Raw genomic sequence first — 15,549 nt, forward strand, 5'->3', positions numbered from 1 at the left:
GGATACGTGGGGGGGGAAACAGGGGGGAGAACGGGGAGAAAACAGGGGGGGAGAAACAGGGGGGGAAAAACGTGGAGAAACATGGGTGGAAACGTGGGAGAAACAGGGGGGGGAACGTGGGGGAAACGTGGGGGGAAACGTGGGGGAACGTGGGGAAAACATGGAGGGGAACGTGGGGGAAAAACATTGGGGGGAACGTGGGGAAATGGGGGAAAAGTGGGAGAAAATAAAGACAAAAGAGATTAAACACTGCAATTATCCCCTTGGAATTACAAATTAAGCAATGAAAGGGTCCCAGAAATGCAAAAGTTCTGGGAAAATGGATCCCAAACTGGCCTTGAATTCCCAAATTTTCCCCCTAAAATCCCAAATGCCCAGCTATGGATGAGAGCTCCCAGCTCCCTAAACTCCTCCCGAGCCGCTGGGAGACCCTGGCTGCTCCTCTCCGTGCCAGGGCGTGCCCAGCCCGCCCCCAGTGCCCCTCCTCGGGCACCCAGGGGGGGCTGGGCACCTGCAGCTCCACAATCCCCACCCAGAATGCCCAAAATTCCCCCTAACAACCCCTCTGAAACCCCCAGAATTTCCACCTAGAACCTCAACATTTCCACCTAAAACCCCCAAATTTTCCCGTGAAACCCCCAAATTTTCCCCCTTAAACCCCCAAATTTCCCTGTGAAACGCCCAAACCCTCCCAAAGCCCAGCTCCCCACCTGCTCCTCGCTCTGCACGGGCACCCAGGTGAGGTTGGGCACGCACAGCTCCACATTCCAACCCCAGAATGCCCAAATTTCCGCTAAAACCCCTCTGAAACCCCCAAATTTTCCCATGAAACTCCCAAATTTCCACCTAAAACCCCCAAATTTCCCCACGAATCCCCCAAATTTCCTCACAAATCCCCCAAATTTCCCCCTAAAACCCCCAAATTTCCCCACGAATCCCCCAAATTTCCACCTAAAACCCCCAAATTTCCCCTAAAACCCCTCTGAAACCCCCAAATTTTCCCGTGAAACCCCCAAATTTCCACCTAAACCCCCAAATTTCCACCTAAACCCCCAAATTTCCAGCTGAAACCCCCAAAATTTCCACCTGAAACCCCCAAATCTCCCCTTAGCACCCCCGCAGCCCAGCTCCCCACCTGCTCCTCGCTCTGCACGGGCACCCAGGTGAGGTTGGGCACGTGCAGCTCCACATTCCAACCCCAGAATGCCCAAATTTCCCCTAAAACCCCTCTGAAACCCCCAAGTTTTCCCATGAAACTCCCAAATTCCCCCCTAAAACCCCCAAATTTCCCCACGAATCCCCCAAATTTCCCCCTAAAACCCCCAAATTTTCCCGTGAAACCCCCAAATTTCCACCTAAAACCCCCAAATTTCCCCTAAAACCCCTCTGAAACCCCCAAATTTTCCCGTGAAACCCCCAAATTTCCACCTAAACCCCCAAATTTCCAGCTGAAACCCCCAAATTTCCACCTGAAACCCCCAAATCTCCCCTTAGCACCCCCGCAGCCCAGCTCCCCACCTGCTCCTCGCTCTGCACGGGCACCCAGGTGAGGTTGGGCACGTGCAGCTCCACATTCCAACCCCAGAATGCCCAAATTTCCCCTAAAACCCCTCTGAAACCCCCAAGTTTTCCCATGAAACTCCCAAATTCCCCCCTAAAACCCCCAAATTTCCCCACGAATCCCCCAAATTTCCCCCTAAAACCCCCAAATTTTCCCGTGAAACCCCCAAATTTCCACCTAAAACCCCCAAATTTCCCCTAAAACCCCTCTGAAACCCCCAAATTTTCCCGTGAAACCCCCAAATTTCCACCTAAACCCCCAAATTTCCAGCTGAAACCCCCAAATTTCCACCTGAAACCCCCAAATCTCCCCTTAGCACCCCCGCAGCCCAGCTCCCCACCTGCTCCTCGCTCTGCACGGGCACCCAGGTGAGGTTGGGCACGTGCAGCTCCACATTCCAACCCCAGAATGCCCAAATTTCCCCTAAAACCCCTCTGAAACCCCCAAGTTTTCCCATGAAACTCCCAAATTCCCCCCTAAAACCCCCAAATTTCCCCACGAATCCCCCAAATTTCCCCCTAAAACCCCCAAATTTTCCCGTGAAACCCCCAAATTTCCACCTAAAACCCCCAAATTTCCCCTAAAACCCCTCTGAAACCCCCAAATTTTCCCGTGAAACCCCCAAATTTCCACCTAAACCCCCAAATTTCCAGCTGAAACCCCCAAATTTCCACCTGAAACCCCCAAATCTCCCCTTAGCACCCCCGCAGCCCAGCTCCCCACCTGCTCCTCGCTCTGCACGGGCACCCAGGTGAGGTTGGGCACGTGCAGCTCCACATTCCAACCCCAGAATGCCCAAATTTCCCCTAAAACCCCTCTGAAACCCCCAAGTTTTCCCATGAAACTCCCAAATTTCCCCCTAAAACCCCCAAATTTCCCCTAAAACCCCCAAATTTCCCCACGAATCCCCCAAATTTCCCCCTAAAACCCCCAAGTTTTCCCATGAAACTCCCAAATTTCCCCCTAAAACCCCCAAATTTCCCCTAAAACCCCCAAATTTCCCCACGAATCCCCCAAATTTCCCCCTAAAACCCCCAAATTTTCCCGTGAAACCCCCAAATTTCCACCTAAAACCCCCAAATTTCCCCTAAAACCCCCAAATTTCCCCACGAATCCCCCAAATTTCCCCCTAAACCCCCCAAATTTTCCCGTGAAACCCCCAAATTTCCACCTAAAACCCCCAAATTTCCCCTAAAACCCCTCTGAAACCCCCAAATTTTCCCGTGAAACCCCCAAATTTCCACCTAAAACCCCCAAATTTCTCCTAGAACCCCTCTGAAACACCCAAATTTTCCCGTGAAACCCCCAAATTTCCACCTGAAACCCCCAAATTTTCCTGTGAAACCCCCAAATTTCCACCTAAACCCCCCAAATTTCCACCTAAACCCCCAAATTTCCCCCTAAAACCCCCAAATCTGCCCTTAGCACCCCCGCAGCCCGGCTCCCCACCTGCTCCTCGCTCTGCACGGGCACCCAGGTGAGGTTGGGCACGTGCAGCTCGTCGCTGTTGGGCGCCAGGCGCCGGATCTCCAGCTCGGGGGGCGGCTCGCCGCGGGCCAGCAGCAGGTCGCGCAGGCTCTCGTTGTAGATCTCCAGGTAGCTGGCCGAGAACACGTACTGAGGCCGCGGCGGCGCTCCCGCCGAGCCCCCCGCGCCCGCCCCGCCCCGCCAGGTGTGCCCGGGCCTCACCTGCCAGCCCTTGCCCGCCAGGTCGCGGGCGCCCAGGAAGAGCTGGCGCACGGCCCGCGGGATCATGCCCCGCGACTCGGCGCCGCCCGGGGGCGCCGGGCCCTCCATGGTGAAGGTTTTGCCGCTGCCCGTCTGCCCGTAGGCGAAGATGCACACGGGGAACCCGTCCAGGGCCGACTGGAACGGGAACGCGGGAATGACGGGGGTGGGAACGGGCACGGGGGTTTGGGAACGGGCACGGGGGTTTGGGAATGGGCACGGGGGTTTGGGAATGGGCACGGGGGTTTGGGAATGATGGAACTGGGATTTGGGAATGGGCACGGGGGTTTGGGAATGGGCACGGGGGTTTGGGAATGGGCACGGGGGTTTGGGAATGGGCACGGGGGTTTGGGAATGATGGAACTGGGATTTGGGAATGGGCAGGGGGATTTGGGAATGGGCACGGGGGTTTGGGAATGGGCACGGGGGTTTGGGAATGGTCAGGGGGATTTGGGAATGGGCACGGGGGTTTGGGAATGGGCACGGGGGTTTGGGAATGGGCACGGGGGTTTGGGAATGACGGGCAGTGGGAATGGTCAGGGGGATTTGGGAATGGGCACGGGGGTTTGGGAATGGTCAGGGGGATTTGGGAATGGTCAGGGGGATTTGGGAATGGTCAGGGGGATTTGGGAACGGGCACGGGGGTTTGGGAACGGGCACGGGGATTTGGGAATGGGCACGGGGATTTGGGAATGGTCAGGGGGATTTGGGAATGGGCAGGGGGATTTGGGAATGGTCAGGGGGATTTGGGAAGGATGGAACTGGGATTTGGGAATGATGGAACTGGGATTTGGGAATGGTCAGGGGGATTTGGGAACGGGCACGGGGATTTGGGAATGGGCACGGGGATTTGGGAATGGTCAGGGGGATTTGGGAATGGGCACGGGGATTTGGGAATGGGCACGGGGATTTGGGAATGGGCACGGGGATTTGGGAATGGTCAGGGGGATTTGGGAATGGTCAGGGGGATTTGGGAATGGGCACGGGGAATTTGGGAATGGGCACGGGGATTTGGGAATGACCGGGGTTTGGGAATGGGCAAAGGGATTTGGGAATGGTTAGGGGGATTTGGGAATGGTCAGGGGGATTTGGGAATGGGCACGGGGATTTGGGAATGGGCACGGGGGTTTGGGAATGGGCACGGGGGTTTGGGAATGGGCACGGGGGTTTGGGAATGATGGAACCAGGGGTTGGGAACGGGCAAAGGGATTTGGGAATGGTCAGGGGGATTTGGGAATCACAGGGGGTTGGGAATGGTCAGAGGGATTTGGGAATGGTCAGGGGGATCGAGAGTGGGCAGAGGGAACACTGACCCGTCCAGGGCCAACAGCAACGGGAATTCCGGAATTCAGGGGCATTTGGGAAGGCTCAGGGGCATTTGGGAAGGCTCAGGGGCATTTGGGAAGGCTCAGGGGGATTTGGGAAGGCTCAGGGGCATTTGGGAAGGCTCAGGGGGATTTGGGAAGGCTCAGGGGGATTTGGGAAGGCTCAGGGGATTTGGGAAGGCTCAGGGGATTTGGGAAGGCTCAGGGGGATTTGGAAAGGCTCAGGGGGATTTGGGAAGGCTCGGGGGCATTCCCAGGGATCCTGCCCCGAGCCGGGGGTGCCAGGCTGTGCCAGCCCCTCCATGGTGAAGGTTTTGCTGCTGCCCGTAGGCCAAGGGGCACCCGGGGTACCCGGCCAGGCTGGGAACGGGAATTCCGGCCTGGGAATGGGCAGGGGGGGTTTGGGAATTCAGGGGGTTTGGGATGGGCAGGGGGGTTTGGGAATTCGGGAATTCAGGGGGTCTGGGACGGGCAGGGGGGTTTGGGAATTCAGGGGGTCTGGGATGGGCAGGGGGGGTCTGGGAATTCAGAGGGTCTGGGATGGGCAGGGGGGTTTGGGAATTTGGGAATTCAGGGGGTCTGGGATGGGCAGGGGGGTTTGGGAATTCAGGGGGTCTGGGATGGGCAGGGGGGTTTGGGAATTTGGGAATTCAGGGGGTTTGGGATGGGCAGGGGGGTTTGGGAATTTGGGAATTCCAGGTTGGTAATGGCCAGGGGGTTTGGGAATTCAGGGGGTCTGGGATGGGCAGGGGGGTTTGGGAATTTGGGAATTCAGGGGGTCTGGGATGGGCAGGGGGGTTTGGGAATTCGGGAATTCAGGGGGTCTGGGATGGGCATGGGGGTTTGGGAATTTGGGAATTCAGGGGGTCTGGGATGGGTAAAAGGAACATTGACCTATCCAGGGCCAGCTGTCAAAGGGAATTTGGGAATTGTGGAATTAAAGGAGTTTGGGATGGGCAAAGGGATTTGGGAATGGTCAGAGGGAACACTGACCCATCCAGGGCCAACTGGGAATGGGAATTCAGGGTTTGGGAATGGGCACGGGGGGTTGGGAATGGTCAGTTTTGGGAGGAATTTGGGAATTCTGAGAGGATTTGGGAATTCTGAGGGAACTTGGGCAGAAATTTGGGAATTCTGGGGGTATTTGGGACGAATTTGGGAATTCTGAGGGGGATTTGGGAGGAATTTGGGAATTCTGAGGGGGAATTTAGGTGAGCTTTTAGGGCCCAAGGGGAAGTCAGGAGGAATTTGGGAATTCCAAGGGAATTTGGGGCAGAAATTTGGAATTCTGAGGGAGATTTGGGGATTCCAAGGGAATTTTGGCGGGGAATTTTGGTGTTTTGAGAGGAATTTGGGAACTCCGAGGGGAAACCTGGGTAACATTTAGGGGAATTTGGGAATTCTGGGAGAAGATTTGGGATCCAGGTGGGACTTTTGGGGATTTCTGGGATGCACACCTGCACCAGGAGCTGGATCTCCTGGAAGATCTCCTGCTGGGAGGCTCTGGGTGGGATTTGGGGTTGGGTTTGGGTGGAATTTTGGGGATTTTGGGTGGCACACCTGCAGCAGGAGCTGGAGCTCCTGGAAGATCTCCTGCTGGGAGGCTCTGGGTGGGATTTGGGGTTGGGTTTGGGTGGAATCTCGGGGATTTTGGGTGGCACACCTGCACCAGGAGCTGGATCTCCTGGAAGATCTCCTGCTGGGAGGCTCTGGGTGGGATTTGGGGTTGGGTTTGGGTGGAATTTTGGGGATTTTGGGTGGCACACCTGCAGCAGGAGCTGGATCTCCTGGAAGATGTCCTGCTGGGAGGCTCTGGGTGGGATTTGGGGTTGGGTTTGAGTGGAATTCGAGGGGAATTGAGCTGGGTTTGGGTGGAATCTCAGGGATTTCGGGTGGCACACCTGCAGCAGGAGCTGGATCTCCTGGAAGATCTCCTGCTGGGAGGCTCTGGGTGGGATTTGGGGTTGGGTTTGGGTGGAATTTTGGGGATTTTGGGTGGCACACCTGCACCAGGAGCTGGATCTCCTCGAAGATGTCCTGCTGGGAGGCTCTGGGTGGGATTTGGGGTTGGGTTTGGGTGGAATTTCGGGGATTTTGGGTGGCACACCTGCACCAGGAGCTGGATCTCCTCGAAGATGTCCTGCTGGGAGGCGAGGGGCGGGAAGACGCGGTCGAAGCTGAAGTTGTAGCGCAGCTCCGCGCGCCGCTCCCGGCCCACCTGGGACTGCGGGGGGAAACCCAGCTCGTGGGGCAGAAACAGCAACCCGGGGGGGAAAGGGCATTTGGGGCAAAAAAAAGGGGGGTTGGGAGGAGAAAAAGGGGGTTTGGGGAGGAAAAAAGTGGATTTTTGTCTCTTTGAGAGCAGCGGTCGAGGAGGACACGGGGGTGAGGGGCGCTCACGTCGTCGGGCCGGGTGAGCAGCAGGCTGCGGGGGTCCTCGCTGGGGAAGTGCAGGTGGGGCAGCCCCAGCTGGCGCTGCTCCTCCTCGGGCAGCAGCGGCCGCACGCGGCAGAACACGCGGATGTTCCCCTGGAGAGCAAAACAAAGGGGACTCGTGGGTGTGCCCCTGGAGAGCAAAACAACTGGAATTCATGGGTGTGCCCCTGGAGAGCAAAACAAACGGGACTGGGGAATGTTGGGGAATGGAACTCATGGGTGTGCCCCTGGAGAGCAAAACTGGAGTTCATGGGTGTGCCCCTGGGAGAGCAAAACAAACGGGATTGGGAATGGAATTCATGGGTGTGCCCCTGGGAGAGCAAAACAAACGGGATTCATGGGTGTGCCCCTGGAGAACAAAACAAACGGGATTGGGGAATGGAATTCATGGGTGTGCCCCTGGGAGAGCAAAACAAACGGGATTCATGGGTGTGCCCCTGGAGAGCAAAACAAACGGGACTCGTGGGTGTGCCCCTGGGAGAGCAAAACAAACGGGACTCCTGGGTGTGCCCCTGGAGAGCAAAACTAACATGGGTGTGCCCCTGGAGAGCAAAACAACTGGAATTCATGGGTGTGCCCCTGGGAGAGCAAAACACCGGGACTGGGGAATGGAGTTCATGGGTGTGCCCCTGGAGAACAAAACTAACAGGATTGGGGAATGGAGTTCATGGGTGTGCCCCTGGAGAGCAAAACAAACGGGACTCGTGGGTGTGCCCCTGGAGAGCAAAACAACTGGAGTTCATGGGTGTGCCCCTGGAGAGCAAAACAAACGGGACTGGGGAATGGCATTCATGGGTGTGCCCCTGGAGAGCAAAACTAACGGGACTCGTGGGTGTGCCCCTGGAGAGCAAAACTAACGGGATTGGGAATGGAGTTCATGGGTGTGCCCCTGGAGAGCAAAACAAACGGGATTGGGGAATGGAGTTCATGGGTGTGCCCCTGGAGAGCAAAACAAACGGGACTCGTGGGTGTGCCCCTGGAGAACAAAACAAACTGGACTGGGGAATGGAATTCATGGGTGTGCCCCTGGAGAGCAAAACAAACGGGATTGGGGAATGGAATTCATGGGTGTGCCCCTGGAGAGCAAAACAAACGGGATTGGGAATGGAATTCATGGGTGTGCTCCTGGGAGAGCAAAACAACTGGAGTTCATGGGTGTGCCCCTGGAGAGCAAAACAAACGGGACTGGGGAATGGAGTTCATGGGTGTGCCCCTGGAGAACAAAACTAACGGGACTCGTGGGTGTGCCCCTGGAGAGCAAAACAAACGGGACTGGGGAATGCTGGGGAATGGAATTCATGGGTGTGCCCCTGGAGAACAAAACAACTGGAGTTCATGGGTGTGCCCCTGGAGAGCAAAACAAACGGGACTCGTGGGTGTGCCCCTGGGAGAGCAAAACAAACGGGACTGGGGAATGTTGGGGAATGGAATTCATGGGTGTGCCCCTGGAGAGCAAAACAAACGGAATTCATGGGTGTGCCCCTGGAGAGCAAAACAAACGGAATTCATGGGTGTGCCCCTGGAGAGCAAAACAAACGGAATTCATGGGTGTGCCCCTGGAGAGCAAAACAAACGGGACTGGGGAATGGAATTCATGGGTGTGCCCCTGGAGAGCAAAACTAACGGGATTGGGAATGGAGTTCATGGGTGTGCCCCTGGGAGAGCAAAACAAACGGGACTGGGGAATGGAATTCATGGGTGTGCCCCTGGAGAGCAAAACAAACGGGACTCGTGGGTGTGCCCCTGGGAAAACCAATAAAATGGGATTCAGGCATGGAACACATGATGCTGTCCTGGCAAAACCAAAAAACGGGATTGAGGCATGGAACTCGTGGGTGTTCCCCTGGGAAAACCAATAAAATGGGATTCAGGTATTGAATTCATGGATGTTTCCCCAGAACAACAACAACAAAAAAAAAAGAGACTGAGGCAGGAATTCATGGATGTTCCCCTGGAAAACCCCCAAAAAATTGGGATTCAGTCGTTGGGCCTGGTCCTGGGGGGCTCTGCTCCCTCAGGAACCAGGGATCTCCCCTCAGACAAAACACCCAGCTTTCCCCCTGAAAAAAACCCCAAAAATTGGAATTTATTCATTGGGCCTGGTCCAGGCTGTGCCCCCCCTCAAGAACCAGGGGTCTCCCCTCCTGCAGATGCTGTTCTGACAAAACCCCACAAAACTGGGATTCAGCCCTCAGGGGCAGTCCCAGGGGTCTCCCCTCACACAGAACACACAGATATCCCCCTGGAAAAACCCAAAAAATCGGGATTCAGTCATTGGGCCTGGTCCTGGGGGGCTCTGCCCCCTCAGGAACCGGGGGTCTCCCCTCCTGCAGAACATGCAGATATTTCCCCAACAAACTCCACAAAAATGGGATTCAGCCCTTGAGGGCAGTCCTGGGGGTCTCCCCTCACATAGAACACAGATATCCCCCTGGAAAATCAAAAAAAAATTGTGATTCATTCATTGGGCCTGGTCCAGGGGGTCTCTCCCCCCTCAGGAACCGGGGGTCTCCCCTCCTGCAGATGTTGTTCTGACAAAACCCCACAAAATCAGGATTCAGCCCTCAGGGGCAGTCCCAGGGGTCTCCCCTCACACAGAACACACAGATATCCCCCTGAAAAAAACCCAAAAATTGGGATTCAGTCACTGGGCCTGGTCCTAGGGGGTCTCCCCCATCAGGAACCGGGGGTCTCCCCTCCTGCAGAACATGCAGATGATTTCCTGGATGAACCCCACAAAAATGGGATTCTGCTCCTGGGAGCAGTCCCAGGGTCTCCCCTCACACAGAACACACAGATATCCCCCTGAAAAAACCCAAAAATTGGGATTCAGTCACTGGGCCTGGTCCTGGGGGGTCTCCCCTCACTCAGAACACGCAGATGTTTTCCTGGAAAACCCCCAAAAATTGGGATCCAGCCCTCGAGGGCAGTGCAGGGTCTCCCCTCACTCAGAACACGCAGATGTGAAATGCCAGGCTGTGTCTGGTGTCAGGTACAGCCAGGCAATGTGTGTATTTGTGATTGGGATATGTGTGGAGGCTGACAGTGGGATGGATGTGAATTCTAATAATAACTGAGGAAAGTAAAGCATGGCAGAAGGCCTTTGAACCTGTCTTTGGTTTGCCATTAGCCTTGGCTGATTTAGGAGCATTTCAATTAAAGCGTTAAGGATGTTGCTTTTTGCTTGTAGCCAGGCCTTAAAGAGTGCTGCAATAATAACCCTTTTTTGAAGTATAATTTTAGAGTATTGCTTGTATCCTTGAAACTATAGCTTTGGAATATCTATAAAGGAGATATGCTTATCTCACACCTCAACAGACCAGAGAAAACAGCTTGAGAAAGGAAGATGAACGTCATCTCAAGGATTTATAATTTCGACCACGGGAAGCTGGCCATCACTGTTATGAGATTTACAGTCCTTGTAATTAAAAAGTGGACCCACATCTGGGGAGCTGGACTTCACCAGATGGGATTTGTCTTTATTCTTGTGGAAACCAGGACCAACATTTCAGAAACTACCACCACCATCTGGGGACCCTCCTTTTTGGGACACATCCTGAGAAAAACTAAATCACAGTAGTGTATAGAATTGTGATGTAAAAATTGGAAAATAGAAACTGCTGATGAGTAACAATTGGAATGGAAACTGCTGAGAAAGCTTCTGAGTTCCCCTAGAAATACCTGTGAGCCCCAACCATCAGCGTGCAGTTGGAGGGAAAGTGCCCCCACTGTCCCCAGCGCTGTGTTGCTCATACTTCACCACATTAATTAAGAAATTGATTGCTGCTTGAATATTGGCATAGTCAAGCTTCTTATTTATAACACAGATATCCCCCTGGAAAATCCCAAACCACCAAGATTCAGTCATTGGGCCTGGTCCAGGGTGTGTCCCCCCCCAGGAACGGGGGGTCTCCCCTCACGCAGAACACGCAGATGTTTCCCTGAAGAACCCCTCAGACCCCAGGGTCACCCCTGGAGGCCTCCCCCCCGAGGAACTCTCCCTGAAATCACCCCCAAGCCCTACCCTGAGCTCCTGGATGTCGTTGTGCAGGCGGCGCCGCTCCATCTCCAGCTGCAGGATGCGATCCTCGTACACAGCCAGCAGTGCCCTCTCCGAGGCCTCCTGCTCCTGCAGCACTGAGAACTCCTGCAGCTTCTCCTGCAGCTGCTGCTGCGTCTCCTGCAGCTGCACCTGAGGGAGGCAAACACAAAAACCCCTGAAAATCCCCAGATTCCCCCCTCGCTTCTGAGCGCCTTGGGGGGGGCTCAGCAGACAAACTCATTAAAAAATCCCGGTTTTCCTCATATTTTGCAGATGTTCTGACATTCCCCAAGGAGTTTGGGGTTAAAATTCCCACGTTTTGAGGAGTTCTCTGAGGGATTTTGCCTCAACCCTAGCAAAGCCCTCATTTTCCCGCCCTTTTTGGCGCCCCCTAGCGGATTTCGAGTTAGAACCCAGCAGAAATGATTCAAGGCTCATTTTCTCCCCACGTCCTGAACACCCTGAGGGATTTCTGGTGCAAAATCAGTTGGGTTGTCGAAAATTCCCATTTTTCACAATTTCCCCCATATTTTTAGGCACTCCCTGAGAAATTTTGACACCAAAAAATCCAGAGTTAACACAAAGCCTTAATTTTTCCAACCTTTTCTGGCACTCCGGGTGGTTTCAGCCTGGAGACTGACTGAACAGCTCTAAAACCCCATTTTTTCATTAATTTTGAAGCACCCTGAAGGATTTTGGCAGCAAAAGCAGCTGAATTGGTGAAAATTCCTATTTTCCCCACATTGTGAGGAGTACCTCTGAAGAAGTTCTGACACCAAAAAGCTGGAATTGCCACAAACCCTCATTTTCCTGCCATTTTCTGGGGCCTCTGGAGCGACAAGACATCTCCAAATTCCTGGGGTTTTTGTGGATTTTGAAGCATCCCTTGAGGCATTTTGGGTGCAAAAGCACCTGAATTAGTGACAATTCCCACTTTTAGCAAGTTTTGAGGTTCCCCTGAAAGATTTCGTCCCCAAGAAAGCCAGAATTGGCACAAACCCCACATTCTCCCGCCTTTTTTTGGTGCCCCCTGGCAGATTTCAGGTCAGAGAGCAACTAAACAGTTCCAAAATCTCAGGTTTTTGCACATTTTCAGGACACCCTTGAGGGATTTTGGGGACAGAAGCAGCCGGATTGGTGAAAATTCCCATTTTCCTCACATTTCGAGGCCCTTTCAGAGCGATTTTGGTGCCAACCCCTCATTTTCCCGCCCTTTTTGGCGCCCCCTGCCGGATTTCCCCCTCACAGCTTCCCGCCATTTTTTGCCACTCCCCCCCTGCCCCAATGGATCCCGGATCAGAGAGCAACAAAAGGGCCCCAAATTCCCATTTTTTCAAGGATTTTTCAGGAATTGGGGCCTCACCCAAGCGCTGTCCAGCTCCTTGGTCAGCGCCTGTGCCTGGGCCAGGGCCGTGTCCCTCTCCTGCTCCCGCTGCTGCTTCTCGGCCTCCAGCTGCCTCTGCTCGGCCTCCAGAGCCGCCAGCTGGCGCCGGCTCGTCTGCAGCTCCTCACGGCACTGAGACACCTCCGCCTCCAGGGAGCTGCTCCGGGAAACAACAGTCCCGTGAAACCGGAGAACCCCGCATTGTAGGGGAGTTCAAGGTGCTTTGGGTAAGTTTCCTGAGGGGTTTTGGGGTAATCTGGGCATTTTGAGCAATGTTCAGAAGGGTTCTGAGGGAATCTTGGGGATCCTGAGGGAGTGTGAGCCCCGGCTCTGCTCCAGCTCCTCACGGCACTGAGGCGCCTCCAACTCCAGGGAAACAACAATCCCATAAAATTGGAGAATCCCAGATTTGGGGGAACTTGGAGGTGTTTCAGGTAAGTTTCCTGAGGGGTTTTGGGGTAATCTGGGCATTTTGAGCAATGTTCAGAAGGGTTCTGAGGGAATCTTGGGGATCCTGAGGGAGTGTGAGCCCCGGCTCTGCTCCAGCTCCTCACGGCACTGAGGCGCCTCCAACTCCAGGGAAACAACAATCCCATAAAATTGGAGAATCCCAGATTTGGGGGAACTTGGAGGCGTTTCAGGTAAGTTTCTTGAGGGGTTTTGAGGAATTTTCAGGAGCGTTCTGAGGGAATTTTGGGGATCTGCAGGGGTTTTGAGAGGATTTGGGGAATTTTCAGGGATTTCCTGTAGGGTTCTAAGGGAATTTTGGTGATCTTGAAGAGGTTAGGGGCAGTTCAGGGAAATTTCAGGGATTTTCTGAAGGGTCCTGAGGGAATTTTGGGGATTGTGAGGGGTTTTGAGGGGATTCAGGGTGATTTCAGGGATTTTCAGAAGGGTTCTGAAGAAATTTTGGGGATTGTGAAGGAGTTTGGAGCTATTTGTGGAAATTTCAGGGATTTTCAAAACGGCTGAGGGAATTCTGGGGCTATTCAAGGATATTTCAGGGCTTTTCAGGAAGGTTCTGAGGGAATTTTGGGGACCTTGAATTTCAAAGGAAAATTTGGGGGAAATGTGGGATAATTTGGGGGAATTGCGGGATCTTTTGAAGGCCTTTAGAGATATTTTAAGGGGGTCTTGAGAAGATCTAGGAAAACCCACATTTTGAGGATTTGGGGTGAACTGGGAATTTTTAGGAAGGTTTTAGGGAAGATCAGGAGGAATCTTTAAAGGGATTTTAGATGAATTTCGGGGTTTTTTTCCTCAGCATTCCCACTCCCTCCAGAGCAGGATTTTAAGGGATTTGGGGCAGTCTTGATGGATTTTGGTGCATTCCTCACCCAGCTCTGGAGCTGAGGCTGCTCTCGCAGCACTTGAGCCCCCTCACAAGGCGAATTTGGGGCACTTTGGAGGGGTTTTGGTCAGGCTTTCGTAGATTTTGGGGCAGTTTGGACGGATTTTGGTCAGGTTTTAGTGGATTGTGGGACAGTTTTAAGTGGATTTTTCCAGGTTTTGGTAGATTTGGGGGCAGGTTGAAGAGGATTTGGCTCCCTGCTCACCCAATGCTGGCGCAGAGGCTGCTCTCGCGGGTCTCCCTCTCTGCCAGCTCCCTCTCCTGCTGCTGCAGGCGCTCTCGCTGCTGGCCCACGCACACCTCCAGCTCCTGCCGCTCCTCCTGGGCCTGCCGCAGCGCCTCCCGCAGGTACCCCACTTTGCCGCGCAGGTCCCACGGCGACCGCTTGGAGGCGCCCTTGGCGCCCGTGCTGGTGGCGGAGCCTGGGGCGGGGGGACACGGGAGGGTTGGGGACAGCCGGAGGGGAGAGGGGACATCGGGAGGGGATGGGGTCTCAGGTCTCACCTGTCCGAGGAGCAGGTCCCACTGACGCCGCCTTCCGGGGGCCATCTGGGGGAACAGGGACATTGGGGGACCCAGGGGACATGGGGGGATGGCACGGGCATCCTTTTTTAGGATCTCTGCTCCTGAGAAGAGGCCTCAGGAAGGAAATGTAAACACTGATTTGCTGGGCGGTGGAATGCAACAGGTGGGTCTGGGATTGGTCCGTGTGGTTGTTTCTATTTAACGGCCAGTCAGAGCCCAGCTCTCTATCTCTCTGAAGAGATACAGGATGTTGTTTTAATCCACCTCTGTCCTTGGCTTGGAGCCTCTTGATGAAATCCTTTCTTTTAGTATAGGTTTAATATAATAAATATCGTAAAATATTAAAAGAGCCTTTAGAAACATGGAGTCAAATCCTCATCTCTTTGGCCCTCCTGGGACCCCCGTGAAGACCCCACAGGGGGCACAGGGACATTGGGGGGCTTTGAACCCCTCAACATCCCCAGGTCGCGCTGACCACTTTAAAACCCCCAAAACCTCTTTTAAGTGCCCCAAATCCCCTCCAGGTGACCCAAATGCCTTTTCCAAAGCCCCTTTCACACCCCAAAACCCCCTCTAAATCCCCCCAGACCCCCTCTAAGTTCCACCAAACCCCTTGGGCTGACCCAGAGCCCCCCGAACCCCCCCCAAACCCCTTTAAAGTTCCCGCCCGTCCCGTACTGTTCTTCCCGGCCGCCGCGGCGGGGCACAGGCTGCGCAGCGGAGCTCGGGGCGGGGCCTTGGCTGCTCCGGTCCCGAGCGCGGGGCGCGATCGTTTCTGTCGGGGACAAACGGCGTCAGGCGGCGCCGCTGCCGCGGACGGGCGGCGAGAGCCGCGCGGGGAGGGCTCCGCACCTGCTGGGGAGCCGCCGCGGGCGGGCCCTCCGGCCGGGCCCGCTTCTCCTGGCCCCGGGCCGCCGGCGGACGCGAGGGCCCCGGGGCTGGCTCCGGGCCCGGCCCCGACTCCGGCGCCAGCCCCGGCCGCGGCACCGGCCGCGACGCCGGCCCCGGCCGCGGCGCCTGACCCAGCCGCGGCCTTGAGGCCGACTCCGGCCCCAGCCGCGACCGCGACCGCGACACTGAGGCCGACGCCGGCCCCGGCTCCGGCCGCAGCCCCGGGAGCGCAGCCGGAGCGACCGGAAGCTCCGCTGCCATCTTGTCCCGCGCAGCTTCAAACCGCCGCGCGCCTATTAGGTCCCG

At 55.3% G+C, this 15,549-nt stretch overlaps 1 protein-coding gene across 1 annotated transcript; it reads right to left on the bottom strand.

Moving 5' to 3' along the window:
• Positions 1–587: 587 nt before the first annotated feature.
• On the bottom strand, positions 588–15,519 carry KIFC1 (kinesin family member C1). Its single transcript, XM_059837390.1, has 11 exons — positions 15,205–15,519; positions 15,031–15,127; positions 14,332–14,376; positions 14,033–14,249; positions 12,456–12,633; positions 11,075–11,242; positions 7,015–7,143; positions 6,722–6,838; positions 3,251–3,427; positions 3,011–3,178; positions 588–608 (listed from the first exon to the last, which is right to left on the bottom strand). Exons 1-11 carry the CDS (start codon positions 15,502–15,504, stop codon positions 588–590), a joined length of 1,617 nt encoding a protein of 538 aa, XP_059693373.1. The 5' UTR covers positions 15,505–15,519.
• Positions 15,520–15,549: the final 30 nt, after the last annotated feature.

This window comes from Haemorhous mexicanus (genome assembly GCF_027477595.1).
Source record: "Haemorhous mexicanus isolate bHaeMex1 chromosome 32 unlocalized genomic scaffold, bHaeMex1.pri SUPER_32_unloc_5, whole genome shotgun sequence".
In the NCBI taxonomy this organism is placed as follows: Eukaryota; Metazoa; Chordata; class Aves; order Passeriformes; family Fringillidae; genus Haemorhous; species Haemorhous mexicanus.

Coding starts and splice junctions, on each gene's coding strand:
- KIFC1 (XM_059837390.1), bottom strand. CDS start 15,504: ATGGCAGCGGAGCTTCCGGTCGCTCCGGCTGCGCTCCCGGGGCTGCGG. Junction 14,377..15,030: donor CGCGGCGGCCGGGAAGAACA/GTACGGGACGGG, acceptor CTGTTCCCCCAG/ATGGCCCCCGGAAGGCGGCG. Junction 6,839..7,014: donor TGCTCACCCGGCCCGACGAC/GTGAGCGCCCCT, acceptor TTCCCCCCGCAG/TCCCAGGTGGGCCGGGAGCG.